This window comes from Phycodurus eques, chromosome 7 (genome assembly GCF_024500275.1).
Source record: "Phycodurus eques isolate BA_2022a chromosome 7, UOR_Pequ_1.1, whole genome shotgun sequence".
In the NCBI taxonomy this organism is placed as follows: Eukaryota; Metazoa; Chordata; class Actinopteri; order Syngnathiformes; family Syngnathidae; genus Phycodurus; species Phycodurus eques.
Window position 1 is genome coordinate 10,116,538 of NC_084531.1, and position 17,856 is coordinate 10,134,393.

The following is a 17,856-nucleotide window of genomic DNA, read 5'->3' on the forward strand; positions in this document are numbered from 1 at the left end:
GGGGTGAGGCCAATTGTTGACTTGAACCCTCAGCCACTTTCAAACTGGTAACTGTAAAGTTCGCCTTGATAAGATTAATTTGTCCTAGTTATTTCCATTTTCACTAGTTATAACAAACACTGGGTCATGTGGATAGGTTTTAAAAGCACCGCGAGGAAGCTAGGCAGCCTGGTGAGCTGGTGGTCAGCACATCTGCCTCACAGTTTTGAGGTTTGAGTCACGGGTGCTCTGGCTTCCTCCAACATTCCAAAAACATGCATATTAAAAATGTATAATACATTTTTAAAGTAACCCTCTAACCCTGACTGCCTGTACTCGCTTTGGTTCAGGGCGGTCATTTCCCACTGGAAAATAGTACTGGAGAAAATTGTTAAAAAAAAGAAAAAAAAACACACACACACACACACAGCTTGAAACCGTACCTGAAAGGTATAATAAATAGCACCTTGTATTTTTATGTAGGAAAATAATTTACTACTGCTACTATTACTACTACTAGGAGTGTCTTGAGTTTGGATTTGAAGAGGGTTTATGAGTCTGTGTTTCGGAGCTCAGGTGGTAGTGATTTCCAAAGACGAGGGGACAGAGCGGCTGAAGGCTCTGTTCCCGACGGTGGACAGACGGGCAGAAGGGATGGTGAGGTCAATGGTCAAAGATCTGAACGAGCTGGAGGGTATGGCAGTGTGAAGCAGTTCCGCAAAATACTGTATAGCGGGGCGAGGTTACTGATGGCCTTGAAGGTGCAGATCAATATTTTGTACTAGATGTAGTATTGGACCGGGAGCCAGTGGAGCTGTTGAAGGACTGGAGTGACATGGTGAGTGGAGGTGGTCCTTGTGATAATACGGGCGGCCAGTGCGTCAAGAGAGTTGTACAGCTGTTGATTCAAACGTGGAGAAGACAGGAGTTGATAACGGTGAGACTTTCCACTTCTCGCAATCGATCATCGGAAGAACACCCCCGCAGTCAGAGGCGCGAAGTTTGCAAACGTAAGCAGACCAAGTTATTTGGCTGCTGCCAGGTTTCTGTTATGCAGAAAAAGTCAAGCTTACATTCAAGGAGAAGATCCTGGACGAGATGGCCCTTGGCCGTGAGTGACCAAAAGCTCACAGCTGTCAAATGGTTATAGTGGAATTGTCCATTCAGACTGTTGGGTTAGCCGACCTAGCCAGGCCAGTTAGCACTGTATGGTCGACTCTCCGGCCAGTATGAGTCGACCACACAGACATACATAGATACATGTTATGTACTGTATGACTTCATATTGTAAATAACAAAATGCTTTGCATTCTTCCTAAGGCGAAAAGTCAAGTGTACCAAAATGTCTCAGAACAAACAACAACATATTTTTCTTCTCGTATTGGTCAGCGGTGGTCACAGGAATGTAAACAGGAAGAAGTCTTAACGTGTAGACTAGAGAGTTAAAAAAATAATGTAAATAACTTTAATGTCTCTACGGCAATCTAGCTAGCTACAATGTACCAGCAAATACAAGAGTGCACATTTTAAGCCAACTATCCTCCATGGCACAATGTCAGTGTTTGCAAACTGCATACAAAGTAGAGTGGAACCTCAGGTTACGAACTTAATTGGTTCTGTGACCCTGTCTGTAACCAGAAACATAAAATGAAACAGGTAGGTAATTTTTCTCATTGAAATGAATGGAAATGCAATTAATCTGTTCCAGCCCCAAAATTACATTATTTCTTACCTTTACCTTACCTCAGTGTGCAGTTAAAAATAAATATAGTGCGATATAGAAATAACTGAAAGTACACTATTATCAAGAAATAAAACACTAAATAAATTCATGCTCATTAACTTTAACTATGGAGGGGAATGAGAAGGAGGATTACAGATACTCGTGGAGAGCAGCCTTCTTCCATAATAACACGGGGAAATTCTGATTTAGGTGTTTTTTTCTTTTATCTGTTTCTTTTGTAATTCAATGGTTGATTGTGGCACAACAAGCCGAAGGAGGGAGACTTTTCTTTTTCTTTTTTTCTTGTTCAGAAAAAAAAAATCTGAAAGTGGGATGTCACATCGTCATTTAAAAGATTAATTGCTCTGTTTGCAAATTAGCTACACATTTCCTTTGATCATTTTTTTATTGCCTCGCTAAAGTTATCACCAGCGAGCGGGTTCTTATTTTTGTCAATCTTATACAGAGGAAAAAAACAAAAGATACAGCGCCTATCTTAGTTGCATTGCGTGACGCACAGATCTTTCTGCTCATCTATGAAAAGCGCTTCCTAACACTCCCGTTTTATCTTTGATGCCATTCTGACTGTTTAGCCCTTTGATCACGAAAATAAAATGATTTTGGGACTTTTTTTAACGATGTCAATCACAAACGCTATTCGATTTGTGATTAGACGAACGAGGATTTTGAGGCGGAACTTCCGGCTAGAACAGTTTTCCGCCTTACGCTGCGGAGTAGACTAGTTTTCAACGTACATCTAAGCGTTATGCACAGAGTCAGTGATCGTCACGCAGCGCGAGTACAAGCACAACATAGATCCTTCCATTCGTCCATACCAAAACCGTTCGCAAAGCCAAAATAATACATAACTAGAGGTAGTTTTTCAACTAACATTTTGTACGTAACCTGAATTGTTCCTAAACATAGCCGTTCGTAACAATATAATAATAACAATATCAATCATAGCAAAAATACTTAACGAATTAAACTGTATTCTGGCTGAGTTATCATTGTGATAAAGCAGGAGCCTTGAGAGCTAGTCAATGCAATTTGTAATACCCATGACGTTTCCCTTCCATTCAGCTATTATAAGGGTAAAATCAGAACAACTGTTCGTTTTCCATACTGCTTAATCACCTAACGAAGAAAAAGCAAGAGTAAACAAGGCGTCCAAAAACAGAGAGCTAACCAAAACAATTATGAAAAAAATGGAGCCCCACTTGTTACTAAAGTGTAGATTCAGACATACCTATTCTGAAGGAGAGCGGGCCACCAGAGGTGCTTGTCACCCACATGGCTAAGAAGAGCAGAAGCGCCCAGGCTGTGAGCATCTTCTATGACTCCTCATGGGTCCTGCCCCGGGGGTGCCCCTGTCACAGCCACCTGGAACACACAATGTACAACAAAATGAGAGAGAACAGGTATGGAGAGAGATGGTTGACGGCATTCTAATTAAGTTGCTGGAAGCTAAGCATCTGTTAAGCTCAATTCTAAACTGCTGTGTAGTGCAAACCTTTCCCGAATGCGTTTGTCTTGTTGCATACTGGGAAGCTATTAGTGAGAGTGTGAAACGGCTGCCAGCTCCACCTGAGATCTGCACCAGGACGGTTAATTTTATTTTAATCGATTTATCTGTCTGCACAAAGCTGTATTAAAGCTAAAATTTCATACAGCGTAAACCAATGACCTGAAGGATTATTTATTTTTCAGTTTCAACCTCAATACTACTGTGTTGTGAGTAAAATGCCTCCAAACATAGGATCATCAATCTTCCAGTATTTTCCACTGAACTAGCAGTCGGACAATGGGGCACAGATTTAGTGGTGCCTTGAGAGACAAGATTAATTAATTCTGTGACCACTCTATTAACTCAAATCATCTTTCCCCATTGAAATGACTGGAAATGCATTTAATCTGTTCCAGCATCCCAAAGACCCAACAAAAATGTTTGTAATGTGGCCACCTGGGGGCAGTATAAAACAGACATAAAGCTATATTGTACATGGAGCATGACTCAGTTCGTCAGTGTGAAATTATGAAGGTATGAAAGTAGCTATAATTTCATATAGTGGCCTTAGGTATTTTAGGGGGTTTTCACTTTCAACCTCTATGCTCTAAAATGCATTCATTCCTCCTCCTCCTTCATTTTGAGGTGATCGTCAATATTCTTGTGTTGGCCACTGACATTGCAGTATGGGTCTCAGCTCCTCAGAAAGCTGCAGTAATATTAGTCGTTCTTCGCAGGGAATAAAGACTATATGCCTTTGTGTGTTCTTTTATTATCTGTCAACATGTGTTGCACCATCCTTTGTGTTCAAATATCCAGTTATCCGCTTAAAGGGTTATATTAAAGCTACACCGATGCTATTCATTAGCCCGTCGATCCCATTTCCCATTATGTGTTAGCATTAAGCTGTTATGTGGTTGTGTAATTTATTTGACAAACTTCAACTGGGAGTGGTAATAAACAGCTTGAACCCTCTTTTTGAAGAATTGTTCACTATCTGCCAAACTGCTGCTTGTTGTGAAGTGAGTTGAGTTCTTACCACCATTCAACACTTGTATCTCTAGTTTTGGCTTGCAAGTCAAAGCAAAAAAATCGGCCGGATGACGGCCCGTGTCTTAACAAAACACTTGTATTCTAAGGCACCAGGATTTATGACTGGGGTTAGGTATCAAACCATTCCCACCCTTCTCCGTGTCCAAATCCCTTCCGCTCTCCTGTCGAGGTAGAACAATCAAATGTACTCTTCACTATTGAGGCTGATGTGTCTTTCTCAAGGTTAAAAACTATGACAGCCTGTCAAATGTGTCTGTCACATAAAAATGAATGACTCCTGAAATATAGATTGCTCCATGCTTTGTTGAGCCGCCCCAGTTTTTGTTAACCGATCAAAATATTCTGCTGTATTTTCAAGGCAGTTAATTTTAGGACAAAGGTTTTTAAGAAAAACGTTGGGAGGTTGAAACAGCTCAAACAGCGGTTGCAAAGCTGAACGATGCAAAAGAAGCTGGTTGTCAGATGTAAAGCTAATGAGGCACATTTGGAAGCCAAGGACATTGAGTCCCTTATCATCTCATTTATGTCAGCAACAATAAAAAGGGGTTTTATTTACACTCACTATAACACTGTAGAAATGAATTTTGATATGTGAAGCAATGGCTGTAGCAAATAAATGGCTGTTTGTGTGTGTTTTTTTAACATAACCATTAAAGGCTCCTGTGCATAAGAAAGCTTATGAAGGTCATACTGAGCATAATTCCAATTTCAATATAAGGTGTTAAGTAATCAATATCTGTATTTTTATTTATTTTTCTTATGCATCACAATGATGGAAATGATTGCCTGTAATTTGGCTGCCGTATTAGTATAACTAATGCCTAATTTTTATCAAAAATACTTCCTCACAACCGCATGTCCATCTCCTTAACAAGAAAATATAAAACTGAATCCAAATACGTGATTCATTTTAGAGATGTTCCGAATGTTTTTCCACATTAAACTAGACACAAACCTCAGAGATATTTAATTTCATACTCAGTTATGAGACACAGACAATACAATGTACTATATTACAGAACTGGTTTTGTGACATTCAATTTGATTCATACATGTTGATTACACTGTACGCTCAATAATGCAGTATGGCAATGCATTATGAATTACAAGACATACACTCAACAAGGATGAATCAAAGCAATAACGCCAGCAATCACTTTTTGAGTAGTGCAAGCATAACCCATATATGCATGAGTGTGTGTGTGTTTTAATTAATATATATTACAACAATACTATATAATAAGTCATGCAATACAGTGAAGACTCGATGGTTGAACTAAATCTGTTCCAGGACACTGGATGTGTCCTGGAACAGTTTCCCATAAAAAAATAATGGACACTGAATGAATCAGTTAATCCAGGTCCATCTGCCACATCATAAAACCTTCATTAACTGTAGACACCATGTTTTAAGATGCATTTGATTTGGACATTATTCACCATATGTAAAAATAAGTTGGTCATGTTAAAAAGGCAGCCGGCACGGTGACCGACAGGTTAGCACATCTGCCTCACAGTTCCAAGGACTGGGGTTCAAATCCGGGCCCCGCCTGTGTGGAGTTTGCATGTTCTCCCCGTGCCTGAGTGGGTTTTCTCCGGGTACTCAGGTTTCCTTCCATATCCCAAAAACATGCATGGTCGGTTGATTGAAGACTCTAAATTGCCCGTAGGTGTGAATGTGAGTGCAAATGGGTGTTTGTTTCTATGTGCCCTGCGATTGGCTGGCGACAGGTTCAGGGTGTACCACACCTCCCGCCCGACGATATCTGGGATAGGCTCCAGCAGCCCGCGACCCTAGTGAGGATAGGTGGTAAAAGAAAATGGATGGATATTAAAAAGGCTGATAAAACACTCCCTGCTCTTTTTACCATGCCTTGTCATGGTAATAAACGCTTTGAATATTTTAATTAACTGTTACTACAAACATGGGTGCAGCGGATGCGGGCGTCTCACACGCACTTCCAGTACCTGTCCCGTAATTGCTACATTTACAGAGGAAAGGCGACCATTCACAGGTGATTAAGGTTATTAGGTCAATAAAAAAAAGGTACAGCCAAATGGCTGCTATCTGAGAGTTCTAGTGTTAAAGGTTCGACTGCAAACTTGACTGAAGAAGAGTAGCTGCACCATCAGCCGAGTCTCAGAGATCTTATTCAGCCTAACACTTTAGCAAGGTACTGAAGGAGCACCAGTTTCGTCTAAACATAGATTCAGAGATGTTTTTCCAATTTCAGTGTTCCTGGTCCATAACAAACTAAGTCATTTCAAAGAAGCTATGAAAGGTCAGTGAGGTGCCAGTGACAGCGTGATACAGTACTGCTAATCAGACAGGACAACAACAAAAAGTCAGTGTGATCTGGGAAATGCACAGAGGATAGTGTGAAACCCGTGAAGATGGCAGACTGTTTTTGTGCCGGCACGAAGTCAAAACAGGAACAAACATTCACTATGTCACTCCTACAACAGGAGGACAAATGGGTTTGGACCAGCAGGACAGTGTCAGAAACCAGAGGTTAAAGTACACTTTTTTTGTCAACCAATGTGGCCATTAATCTTTGAAGATTCCAGCCTTGTAGGACCACTGCTGAACATGTTTCAAATATCCTTAAATCAGACCCAAAGGTTTGTACACTTTGGAATTTGATCGAAGTTTATTTAAAGACAAACCACGGCCAATCACAATCTAAAAGAAATGTTCATAGACTTTACCACAGGGAGCATCTAAAGCAGGGGTGTCAAACCGACAGTCTGCGGGCCAGAACCGGCCTGTCAGTGGGTCCAATCCGGCCCACGGGCATTGTTCTGCCACTCAGGCAAGTTTTACTTTAGACTTTTATTTTGAAACTCCATCCATCGATCAATCCATTTTCCTCCGCTTATCCAATGTCGGGCCGCGGGGGCAGCAGCCTCAGCAGGGAAGCCCATACTTCCCTCTCCTCAGCCACTTCCTCCAGCTCTTCCGAGGGGATCCCGAGGCTTAGCTCCTTCTTCACCAAAACGGACCGATACAAAGTCCGCATCACTGCAGACGCTGCACCGATCCACCTGTCAATCTCCCGTTCCATTCTTCCCTCACTCGTGAACAAGACCCCAAGATATTTGAACTCCTCCACTTGGGGCAGGATCTCATCCCTGACCCGCAGAGGGCACTCCACCCTTTTCTGACTGAGGACCATGGTCTCACATTTGGAGGTGCTGATTTTCATCCCAACTGCTTCACACTCAGCTGCAAACCACTCCAGTGAGAGTTGGCGAGTCCGACGATATCTAGTCGGAACTTCTCGACTTCGCAAGCCAGCTCGGGCTCCTTCCCTTCCAGAGAGGAAGTCCCTAGAGCCAGCTTCTGTAGCGGGGGATCGGATCGCCAAGGTCCCTGCCTTCGGTCACCGCCCAACTCACAATGCACGCGACCCCTGTGGGCCCTCCCACAGGTGGTGGGCCCATGGGAAGGAGAACCCACGTTACCCTTTCGGGCTGTGCCCGGCCACCAGGTGTTCACCTTCGAGCCCCACTTCCAGGCCTGGCTCCAGAGGGGGGCCCCGGTGACCCACGTCCGGGCAAGGGAAAACACGATACAATAATTTTTTGCATCATAGGGGTCTTGTCTAGTCCCTCACCGACTACCGGTTTGTCATGTCATAAAGCCCCAGACAACTTAGCTCCTTGGATCATTGGGACACACAAACCTCTCCACCACGATAAGGTGACAGCTCAAGGAGAGGATTTTGAAACTCATACTTTTATTTTGACACAAGCACCATCGAAGCAGAAGTGCTGTGAGTCGAGAGAGAGAGAGAAAAAAATCACGAGAGACTAAGACTTTGTGTGAAGCAATGCCTATATGTATGTGTATCATATCATGTATTATATACCACGGGTGGCGGGGTACACCCTGAACTGGTCGGCAGCCAATCGCAGAGCACAATTAACCTAACCCTGCAATGAATCTACCATGCATACTTTTGGGATGTGAAAGGAAACCGGAGTACCCGTAGAAAACTCACGGAGGCACGGGGAGAAAATGCAAACTCCACACAGGCAAGGCCGGATTTGAACCCGGGTCCCCAGAGCTGTGACGCAGATGTGCTAACCACTCAGTCACTATACCGCCCTAACATAACCATACAAATTTAAATATGAAATATTAATAAATAGCTCTCTTTCCTCCTAATTAGCCAATACAGTGGTGCCTTGAGATACGTGTTTAATTCGTACCGTGGCCATGCTCATGCCTCAAAACACTCGTACCTCAAATCATCCTTTCCCCTTGAAATGAATGGAAATTCACGTTCGAACCGTCCCCCCCAAAAAAACAACAAAAAGATTTGTAATGTGTATTTTAATGAGGATAGGTAGCACTCCATAATATTTTACTTTATAAAATATATATAATTAAATAAAATGGAACTGTTTTTGTCACACTGCATCAATTGATTGTGTAGCTTTTTCTGGCATGCCCGTCTTGGCCACCTGGGGGCAGTATAAGTGAGACAGCCAGAGGTACTGTTCATTGAGATGTCTCAAAACATCTCAGTTCATCAATACGTAACCTAGATTCATCGTTCTCGACAGAGGATAAAGAATATATATATGAGTACAGTTATATTGTCTTTGTACATGTGTTGCTGCGCTGTTTGTGTTCAATACATTCCTTAAAGGGTTATAGCACTGCAACATACTGTAGATGGTATTTAACATTAGCATTAAGCTAGTGGACTGAAAGGCTAAGCTATGTGGTTCTTTTTATACACAAGTGTAAATTTCTTTGTTTTATGTTTTGTTTTTTTATGTTTATGATTTGACAGTAAACTTCAACTGGGAGTGTCAATAAACAGCTTGAAGCCTCTGTCATGAAGAATAGCACATCTGATAAAATACATGTCCTGAAATGGACACCCTGTCCCAATTCGTGACTGAGTACATCATGTTTAAGTATATTTGAACATAAACATCTGTCTCAAATTTATATATTTCCAATTAGGAAACAAACCAAAAAAACGGGTCGTAATTAATTATTTCTGTTTACAGACACTATTGTTCACAAATGAACATTGCTGAGCCCATTTGAAAGCCATTGCTAAACAAAACAGCACCACATACTGAACCTTGTAAACAGTCTCTCAGATGAATTAAACTGTGGAGAGTTACTGTATGTTGTAAACAGTATTGGAGATAAAACTAAGTGAAGAGGGCATCTTTAAGAACGATTGGTATTCCAGTACAGTGTGACGTGTCAATCCATGTTTTTTTCTGCATTCCTCCATTATACATCTTCTTTTTGTTTTGTTTTAAAGTCCACTTTCATGTGACAAATTGTAATATACCTGTAGCATTGTGACAAAACAAATCAAAGGCTCCCCTCTGAATAAACACCTCTCTCATTTCAGTCAGTCGGCAACCGTTTGTGATTTGATGCCGTGATCGGAGAGTTTGGAATAGTTTTAGTGTGGCAATAAATCATTATCTCATCATTTGGTTCATATTATCACTCTGTGAAGATCCTTTTCTCAGTAACAAAGAGTGATCCAGCGTGCCAATTGTACGTTCTGCAGAGAAGCCATGCAGTTCTAATGAGAATCACTAGAGTGTGAGCAGCATGATCATATATCTCCTTCTTGAGTCGCCAGTTTGTCAGGACAATATACGTCCGGTGGCAGTCGAGTCCACTCGGTGTGGAATCTGTGTGATGAATGGAGCTATTGTTTAATCATAGAAAATGATTAAACAATAGTAAACTAAACTAAAATGGTGGTCGGTTGGCGCAAACAAACGAACAGCGGTGCCTCAAGGGTGTGGACATATTTTACTTAAAACCAGAACGGTATCACGGTCACTTGCAAAATATGCAAGTCTACCCTAAAATATAAAAAAAAATATATATATATATATAACAAGACGTTCACGGACTCGCAGACAGTCAGATCTAATAAAACTCTTGCAACAGTCCATCTAACAAGGTAGGTTTTCGACATTACATTATTGGAAAGCTTTCCCTCCTACTGTAATTTTTAAGAATTATATACAGTGGACCCCGATATAACAGATATTGGATAAAACGGACCATCAGGACTGAACAATCTGTCCAAAAATAGTTTATATTTGTCACATAAAATGACGTTGACAAAGTCTTAGAGTTCCAGAATTGGCCACTGTTGTTTACAGGCGCTATGATATACAATAATACTAGATCCTCCTGTGCCTACGTGGCGGCCATGTTGAATGTGGGGCATTGACGTGGCAGCCATGTGACGATGGTTATATCTATTGTCTTTTGTACATAGAGCAGAAAGAGGGTGGCATGGCTGCGGCGTTAACTCTGAGGAGTACAAAAAGTCTTCAGAGTCTGGAACATGCTATTTTTTTGGTAAAGTAACAGTTTTTTTGGGGGGGGGCAAGCCGTTCGCCTTTGGCAATGGATTTGGAAAGAGGAAGCACACAAATTCTTTGCAGCTCATGAAAGCGACTCACCTATGATGAGTACTGTACATCAACAATGTCACCATGACCAAGCACACCAGCTTGGTGAGGTTGGATAAAATGTAAAACTTTCAAACATTCTCAAGCTTTTTTTTATATCCATCCATCCATTTTCTTTACTGCCTATCCTCACTAGAGTCGCGGGCTGCTGGAGCCTATCGCAGCTATCTTCAGGGAGGAGGCGGGGTACGTCCTGAACCGGTCGCCAGCCGATCGCAGGGCACATAGCTTTTTTATATTTATTCAAAATAACTTTGTACTGTACTGGACGTTTCAGGTCACCAATTTTTTTTTTTGGACTGTACAGTAATATGGGTGCATATGGTCTCAAAACAAAATGCCTCAATGTAACGGACAGTCGGCTATATCGAATGACCCTTTGCTCCTATTAGTTTGTTCTATCAAGGTTCAATGTTCATAAGTACACTTTTGAACACAAAAGAAAATTGACTTTTGAACAGTTTAATCTTTATAATTTTGGACTTTTTGATGGAACATTCCCTTATCTGGGTTGTCATATGAAGCAATATTCTCTCAATTGTTTACATTTGTCATTAGGGCAACATGGTATGGTACAGTGGTTTTCAACATACTGTACTCATATAATGAAATAAACATTTTTATGATGTATTTACATTTCCTCAACATAAATGTGGTTAATTCCAAAATAATTATCTATGGTTTTAATCCACTTTTTGAGAGGAAACCTCTAAGAGTCCTGTTGATGCATTCATTTAAAATTAAGAAAGGTCATCAAAATGTAATCAAATGTAATTAGATTGAGAGAGTAATTGAAACATTGACACGACTATTACATTTTCAACAAGAATAAGAACCCCTGGCAGACAGTACAATCAGAGGTCTGACTTGGCAATCAAGTGGTGAGGTTGTCTGCTTTTTCTCAATGTGGCAGGATGAAGAGGCTCACCGTCTGACAGGACAGGATGGTCTGACAGCTGCTTGACTACCCTGTCACACCGACACAACTCGTATATCAAAACTGCCAATCAGACATCAAACACATTTGCACATTAATTATTACATCTGACATTCTGATCCAACTACACGTCACACAGTAATAAGAGTCGCATATTTGCCTTTATTCATGTAACGTTGAGCTGGGAGTCTCCGAAGTTGCATAAAGCAAAGTGTTGATGGCAATAAAAGTTGTGTGTGACTAAAGTTCAAGGAGGTGTAAGAGGCTGCACACAATATGAATATGTACGTGCGACGTATAGTGTTTGGATTCACATTGGCGTCCTTTGGCTAAATTCACACTGCAGGGCATGATGCCCAATTGGGATTTTTTTTTGTTAAAGCCGATCTTTTTATGCAGTTGCTCACATTACAAAAACAAATGCAGGTTCTACTGTGCACAGAACACGTCCGTGACGTCACACACATGTACACAAAACCGGAGGTCACATTGCGTGTGCACACAACTGCGAGGTGGCGTGTTTACAGAAGTAAATGCGGCCCCTCGCATGATGCATTTGTTGCGATTTCAAGGATTTTGTGCAACTGAAGCCAACATTTTTTAAAACATATTTCTCAGTTCTAAAACATCTTCTTTTGGCCACTGACTCACTCGTGTCGAATACACATTCGATTTATATCCACTTATGAAAGAGGCCTGGGTCGGATATGAAAAAAATAAAAACTGTACTGTTCACATTGACATGTCACATTGGGCAAAAAATAAATAAATAAAAACCGGGATGTACCTGCAGTGTGAGCATAGCCTAAGAGAAACCAGAGTGTTTGAAATGTCGAGACTTGAGAGGAACCAATCAAGTCGGCTGAGGAAAAGGGTACTTTGAAGCGTTTGCATATGGCAAACATCTGTCGCTGTTCAATTCCCTGGAACGAGCCGATTCGGAATGTACTGGCCTGTGACGCTATTAGTAGTAAACACATTATGACCACCAAATATGAAGTCTGCTTGACTGAAAGTTGAGGGATGCTGTTGTGTCATCCAGCCATCCTTTTTCTACTGTTTTTGCTGTTCCCCGACAGACACAGTGAAACTCGAGCCCATCCCTGGTGATTGCTGGCGAAAGGCAGGCTGTCAATCTGACTACCAGTCAATCACAAAGCACATATAGATCAATATGAACCAAGAAATATCGAAACAGTTGTTTATCAACTTCTCTATCCTTTCATTTTTATTTTCAAAACTGCTTGTCCTGTTTAGGGTTGCAGGGAAAAGTGGGCTACTACCTTTGGGATTGGATGGGATTGGTCTTCAGTAAAGCCACTCACACTCTCATTCACACCAAAGTTTAATGAAAGGAAATCAATCCCCAGCTATGTGTACCACTAGATTATTAGTGAGCCCTTCACGCTTATTATTCGCTGTAAAAATTCTCAAAATCTCAACTGAAACCTTTTTAAAGGAAGAATAAACTATAAGTGCCAGTAGTAAAAGCTCTGATTAATATTGTGTTTGTGGAAACAGAATTAAACAGAATAAATCATCAATGTAAGGGGCTGCAGATCGAAGCTAAAGTAGCAAGTTGAGTGCTAATACAGGACGACACTGAATTCTGTCAGCTGACATGGCAGAGAGCGATGGATTGACTCATTTGCTTCTGTGTACACCATGGCTGAGACGCAAAACATGTCACGGTCATCAGAGGAAGCATAGCTAAGAGTAAAAGTGTTGTATATCAACTCGCAACTCAGTAAGTACATGTAGACGTTTATGATCATGGTTTATTATGTACAGTAGCTTTTGAACATGTAATGAAAACAAATTTGTAGCTTGTCGTTGCTGTATTTACTGTTTTATTCGTAAATAAAGCAGGCAGGAATTGGCAAACACACGTCAAATTCGCACTCTCGCAAGAATAAAAAGACCTAAAAATGTTGGCCCCAAAAAGCGAGTACACAAAGGCAAATGCGATGTTTAAAGCATTAAATACTTCATAGATGTACGTAAATAGGATCTGATAAAGAAGTTATGCATATTTAAAAATTTTGGAATGATTTTACATCTTAGTTTTAGTTCCTCTGTAACAAAATGTGAGCATGTTACAAATAGCTATCCAAGCACATGGGCTGCATAGTCAACCAAATGATTATTGATGATTCCACCTATTCCGATCCCGGTTATGCGGAAATCCTTTGTATTAACATAAATAAATAAACAAGCCTGTATTTGGGGCATTTTTTTTTTTTTACTTTTAAAGAACAATGTAAGGATTATGTGCAAATTTTAATTGTTATTTTTCATGACTGTTAACGGTTCAGCAGACACTGTTTATGAACTCGTATGGAATAAGTTATTTGTTATGTTATTTTCCATTTGAAAATGCCAGTGCCTGTTTGTCTTTAAATATACATTGCTTCTTGTGGCTGAAAAAACTACAAAGAAATAACAATCATAGACTGCTGTGGCACAGATCTTGCCAAATTTGTCCTTAGGGTGCCAAAATCCTTTCCCTGTGGCCTTTCATACCTAAGAGTGGTAGCGTGAGGGAGACCATTTCAAGAAACCAGATGAGATCTAGTTATCAACAGCATCCTCCTATTTTGCCTGCCTTTGTCAGCTCTCACCACGAGCAGTCGGGCGGGACCTCAAGCGGTAACAAATTGTTAATCGATAGCTATTGTAGCAGCACAAGCCTGCTCTGCCCTCCAATCCATATATTTTGTCCAGACTATTCTTTCACCACAATCTACAAGATGCGATCAAGCAGAGTCAGAATAAGTTGAAGTCTAAGGGGAATACCTCATGACAAAACTTGACACTAGATTCATTTGTTATGAGATAACCTTTTTAAAAGCAGCATATAGAAAAAAATAATCTCACATCATAAACGGTCAAGACACTAGCCAGTGTTGCCAATATAGCAACTCTTGTTACTACCATAGAGACTATTTAAAAATAATAATAATAATTTACTCTCATTGACAACTTAAATCTCATCATATTCGCCTTATCAATTTCATGGATGGGTATTTCCCATTGCGGTACTATTAAATTCTATTTTAATTCTATTTTATTCCTCCATAAGTACAACCCCAATTCCAATGAAGTTGAGACATTGTATTAAACAAATAAAAACAGCATACAAGGATTTGCAAATCATGTTCAACCTATATTTAATTGAATACACTATAAAGACAAGATATTTAATTTTCAAACTGATCAACTTTATTGTTTTTAACAAATAATCATGAACTTAGAATTTTATGGTTGCAACACGTTCCAAAAAAGCTTGGACAGGTGGCAAAAAAGACTGAGAAAGTTGAGGAATGCTCCTCAAACACCTGTTTGGAAAATCCCACAGGTGAACAGGCTAATTGGAAACAGGTGGGTGCCATGATTGGGTATAAAAGGAGCTTCCCTGAATTGCTCAGTCATTCACAAGCAAAGATGGGGCGAGGTTCACTTCTTTGTAAACAAGTGCGTGAGAAAATCGTCGAACAGTTTAAGGACAATGGTCCTCAACGTACAATTGAAAGGAATTCAGGGATTTCATCATCTACAGTCCATATCATCATCAAAAGGTTCAGAGAATCTGGAGAAATCACTACATGTAAGCGGCAAGGCCGAAAACCAACAATGAATGCCATGACATGGGCTCAGGAACACTTCAGAAAACCAATGTCAGTAAATACAGTTCGGCGCTAGATCCGTAAGTGCAACTTAAAACTCTACTATGCAAAGCAAAAGCCATTTATCAACAACACCAAGAAACGCCGCCAGCTTCTCTGGGCCCGAGCTCATCTAAGATGGTCCGACGAGTCCACATTTCAAATTGTGGACGTCGTGTCCTCCGGGGCAAAGAGGAAAAGAACCATCCGGACTGTTATGGACGCAAAGTTCAAAAGCCAGCATCTGTGATTGTATGGGGCTGTGTTAGTGCCAATAGCATGGGTAACTTTCACATCTGTGAAGGCACCATTAATGCTGAAAGGTACATACACGTTTTGGAGAAACATATGCTGCCATCCAACCAATGTCTTTTTCATGAACGCCCCTGCTTAATTCAGCAAGACATTGCCAAACCACATTCTGCATGTGTTACAACAGCGTGGCTTCGTAGTAAAAGAGTGCGGGTACGAGACTGGCCTGCCTGCAGTCCAGACCCGTCTCCCATTGAAAATGTGTGGCGCATTATGAAGCGTAAAATACAACAACGGAGACCCCGGACAGTTGAACAGCTGAAGCTGTACATCAAGCAAGAATGGGAAAGAATTCCACCTACAAAGCTTCAACAATTAGTGTCCTCAGTTCCCAAACGTTTATTGAATGTTGATAAAAGAAAAGGTAAGTGGTAAACATGACCCTGTCCCAGCTTTTTCAGAACGTGTTGCTGCCATAAAATTCTAAGTTCATGATTATTTTTTAAAACAATAATGTTTAACAGTTTGAACATTAAATACCTTGTCTTTGTAGTGTGTTCAATTAAATATAGGTGGAATATGATTTGCAAATCATATATACAAATATTCTTTTTTTATTTATGTTTAACACAACGTCTCAACTTCATTGGAATTGGGGTTGTAAATGGGTGGTACGGTGGACGACTGTTTAGCACATCTGCCTTACAGTTCTGAGGACCCGGTTTCAAATCCGGACTTGCCTATGTGAAGTTTGCATGTTCTCCCCGTGCCTGTGTGGGTTTTCTCCGGGTACTCCGGTTTCCTCCCACATCCCAAAAACATGCATGGTAGGTTAATTAAGGACTCTAAATTGCCCGTAGGTGTGAATGGGAGTGTGAATGTTGTTGTTGTTTTTTGTATATATCTGCCCTGCGATTGGCTGGCAACCGCCTCTCGTAAATGCAACTTTTCCAGCCAGGCCAACAATTGTGTCTGATTGGTGCAATGCTCTGAAAATAGAGTGGGCCGTATGGATTGGCTGGGTAACCTCACAAGTGGCCTGAGTGGAAGCAGAAATCAGTGTTATTTCATGAAGCAGAAGATGAATGTGAAAAGGAAGAGAGAAAAGGGCAAGCTTGAATCAAAGATGAATTGATGCAGAAACACCCGCTCATCTGATCCATCACCACTCAAGTGTACACCTCGACCACCATTGTCCTCCACTGGTACACTTGGTGTGCTATTGAGATGAGCACACAAGTCAAACTGCTGTTTGACTCCAACCTGTGTGTTTTATGGAGTGCTCCTGTGTGCGCTGAGAGTATGGTCAATGAGATGATCTTGTCTCATTCATTCTTCAGACTTTGGAATGCCAAGGAGAGGTATAGAGAAGCAGAAACATACCAATAACAAGCAGACCAGCCTAAAAATTATTTAATCTGCAGATTCAGCCTACCACCCCTCTCACTTGGCTGAAAGCACTGGAGGGAAACAAACTTCATTTCAAAATCAATGTCCCACTAAATTGAAACAGCTTGTCACTCTGCTTTCACGGCTGCATTGGTTAAGCAGCAAGGGCAGCGATTTATGTGTGTATTACCTTCATTAGTCATTCTTTTCTGCACATGAATGGAACATAACTGCCTGTGAAGAGCATTTCAATTGCTGGCTGATGAGATGAAACACGTATGCAAGATGTCTTTCACATTACTGGTTAAAAGTACCGTAATACAAACTTTTTTCATGAGGAAATCTTGAAAATGAACTTTTCCTGGTTTACACTGTAGCCAGAATACAATCTTAAGTGACTGTCATTTTTGACCTGACCTTTAAATGAGCCCTGGGACCGACCTTCAGGCCAGGTCCGTAATACTGAAAATACTGTAAACTCAGTTGGGATGTTGCCAAGAACTGCCACTGTTTTATTTATCAAGCCCTGAAAATAAGTAATGAGAATAACAACATTCCATGCTACACAATAGTTGACATTTTGATTTGGCTTTGTATTATGAAAGTTGTTTACTAATATCATTCCATCAAACACACACTGGCTTTTCCTGAAAATGCTTAATGTCAAAGAGTCCAGGTCGTTAACCAAATTGCTCCTGGAGAAATAAATGTCACTATGATTTATAGACATGGCCTGTACTGTAAAGTAAGTCCACTAGATGCACTCCTGCCAGGTACACTGTTTTATAATTAAATATACAGTACCAAATAGATGCTTATTTTACTGTTACTGTTGACTGTCTATAAAATAAACTATTAATGGATTACTGCAGAT

At 40.7% G+C, this 17,856-nt stretch overlaps 1 protein-coding gene across 1 annotated transcript in view; it reads right to left on the reverse strand.

Moving 5' to 3' along the window:
• grik4 (glutamate receptor, ionotropic, kainate 4) overlaps nucleotides 1-17,856 on the reverse strand; it is a 395,044-nt gene that overhangs the window by 215,932 nt on the left and 161,256 nt on the right. The window contains exon 3 of the mRNA XM_061681761.1: nucleotides 2,952-3,085. Within this exon, the coding sequence (XP_061537745.1) occupies nucleotides 2,952-3,033 (82 nt within the window). The 5' untranslated portion in view covers nucleotides 3,034-3,085. The remainder of the gene's footprint in view (nucleotides 1-2,951; nucleotides 3,086-17,856) is intronic.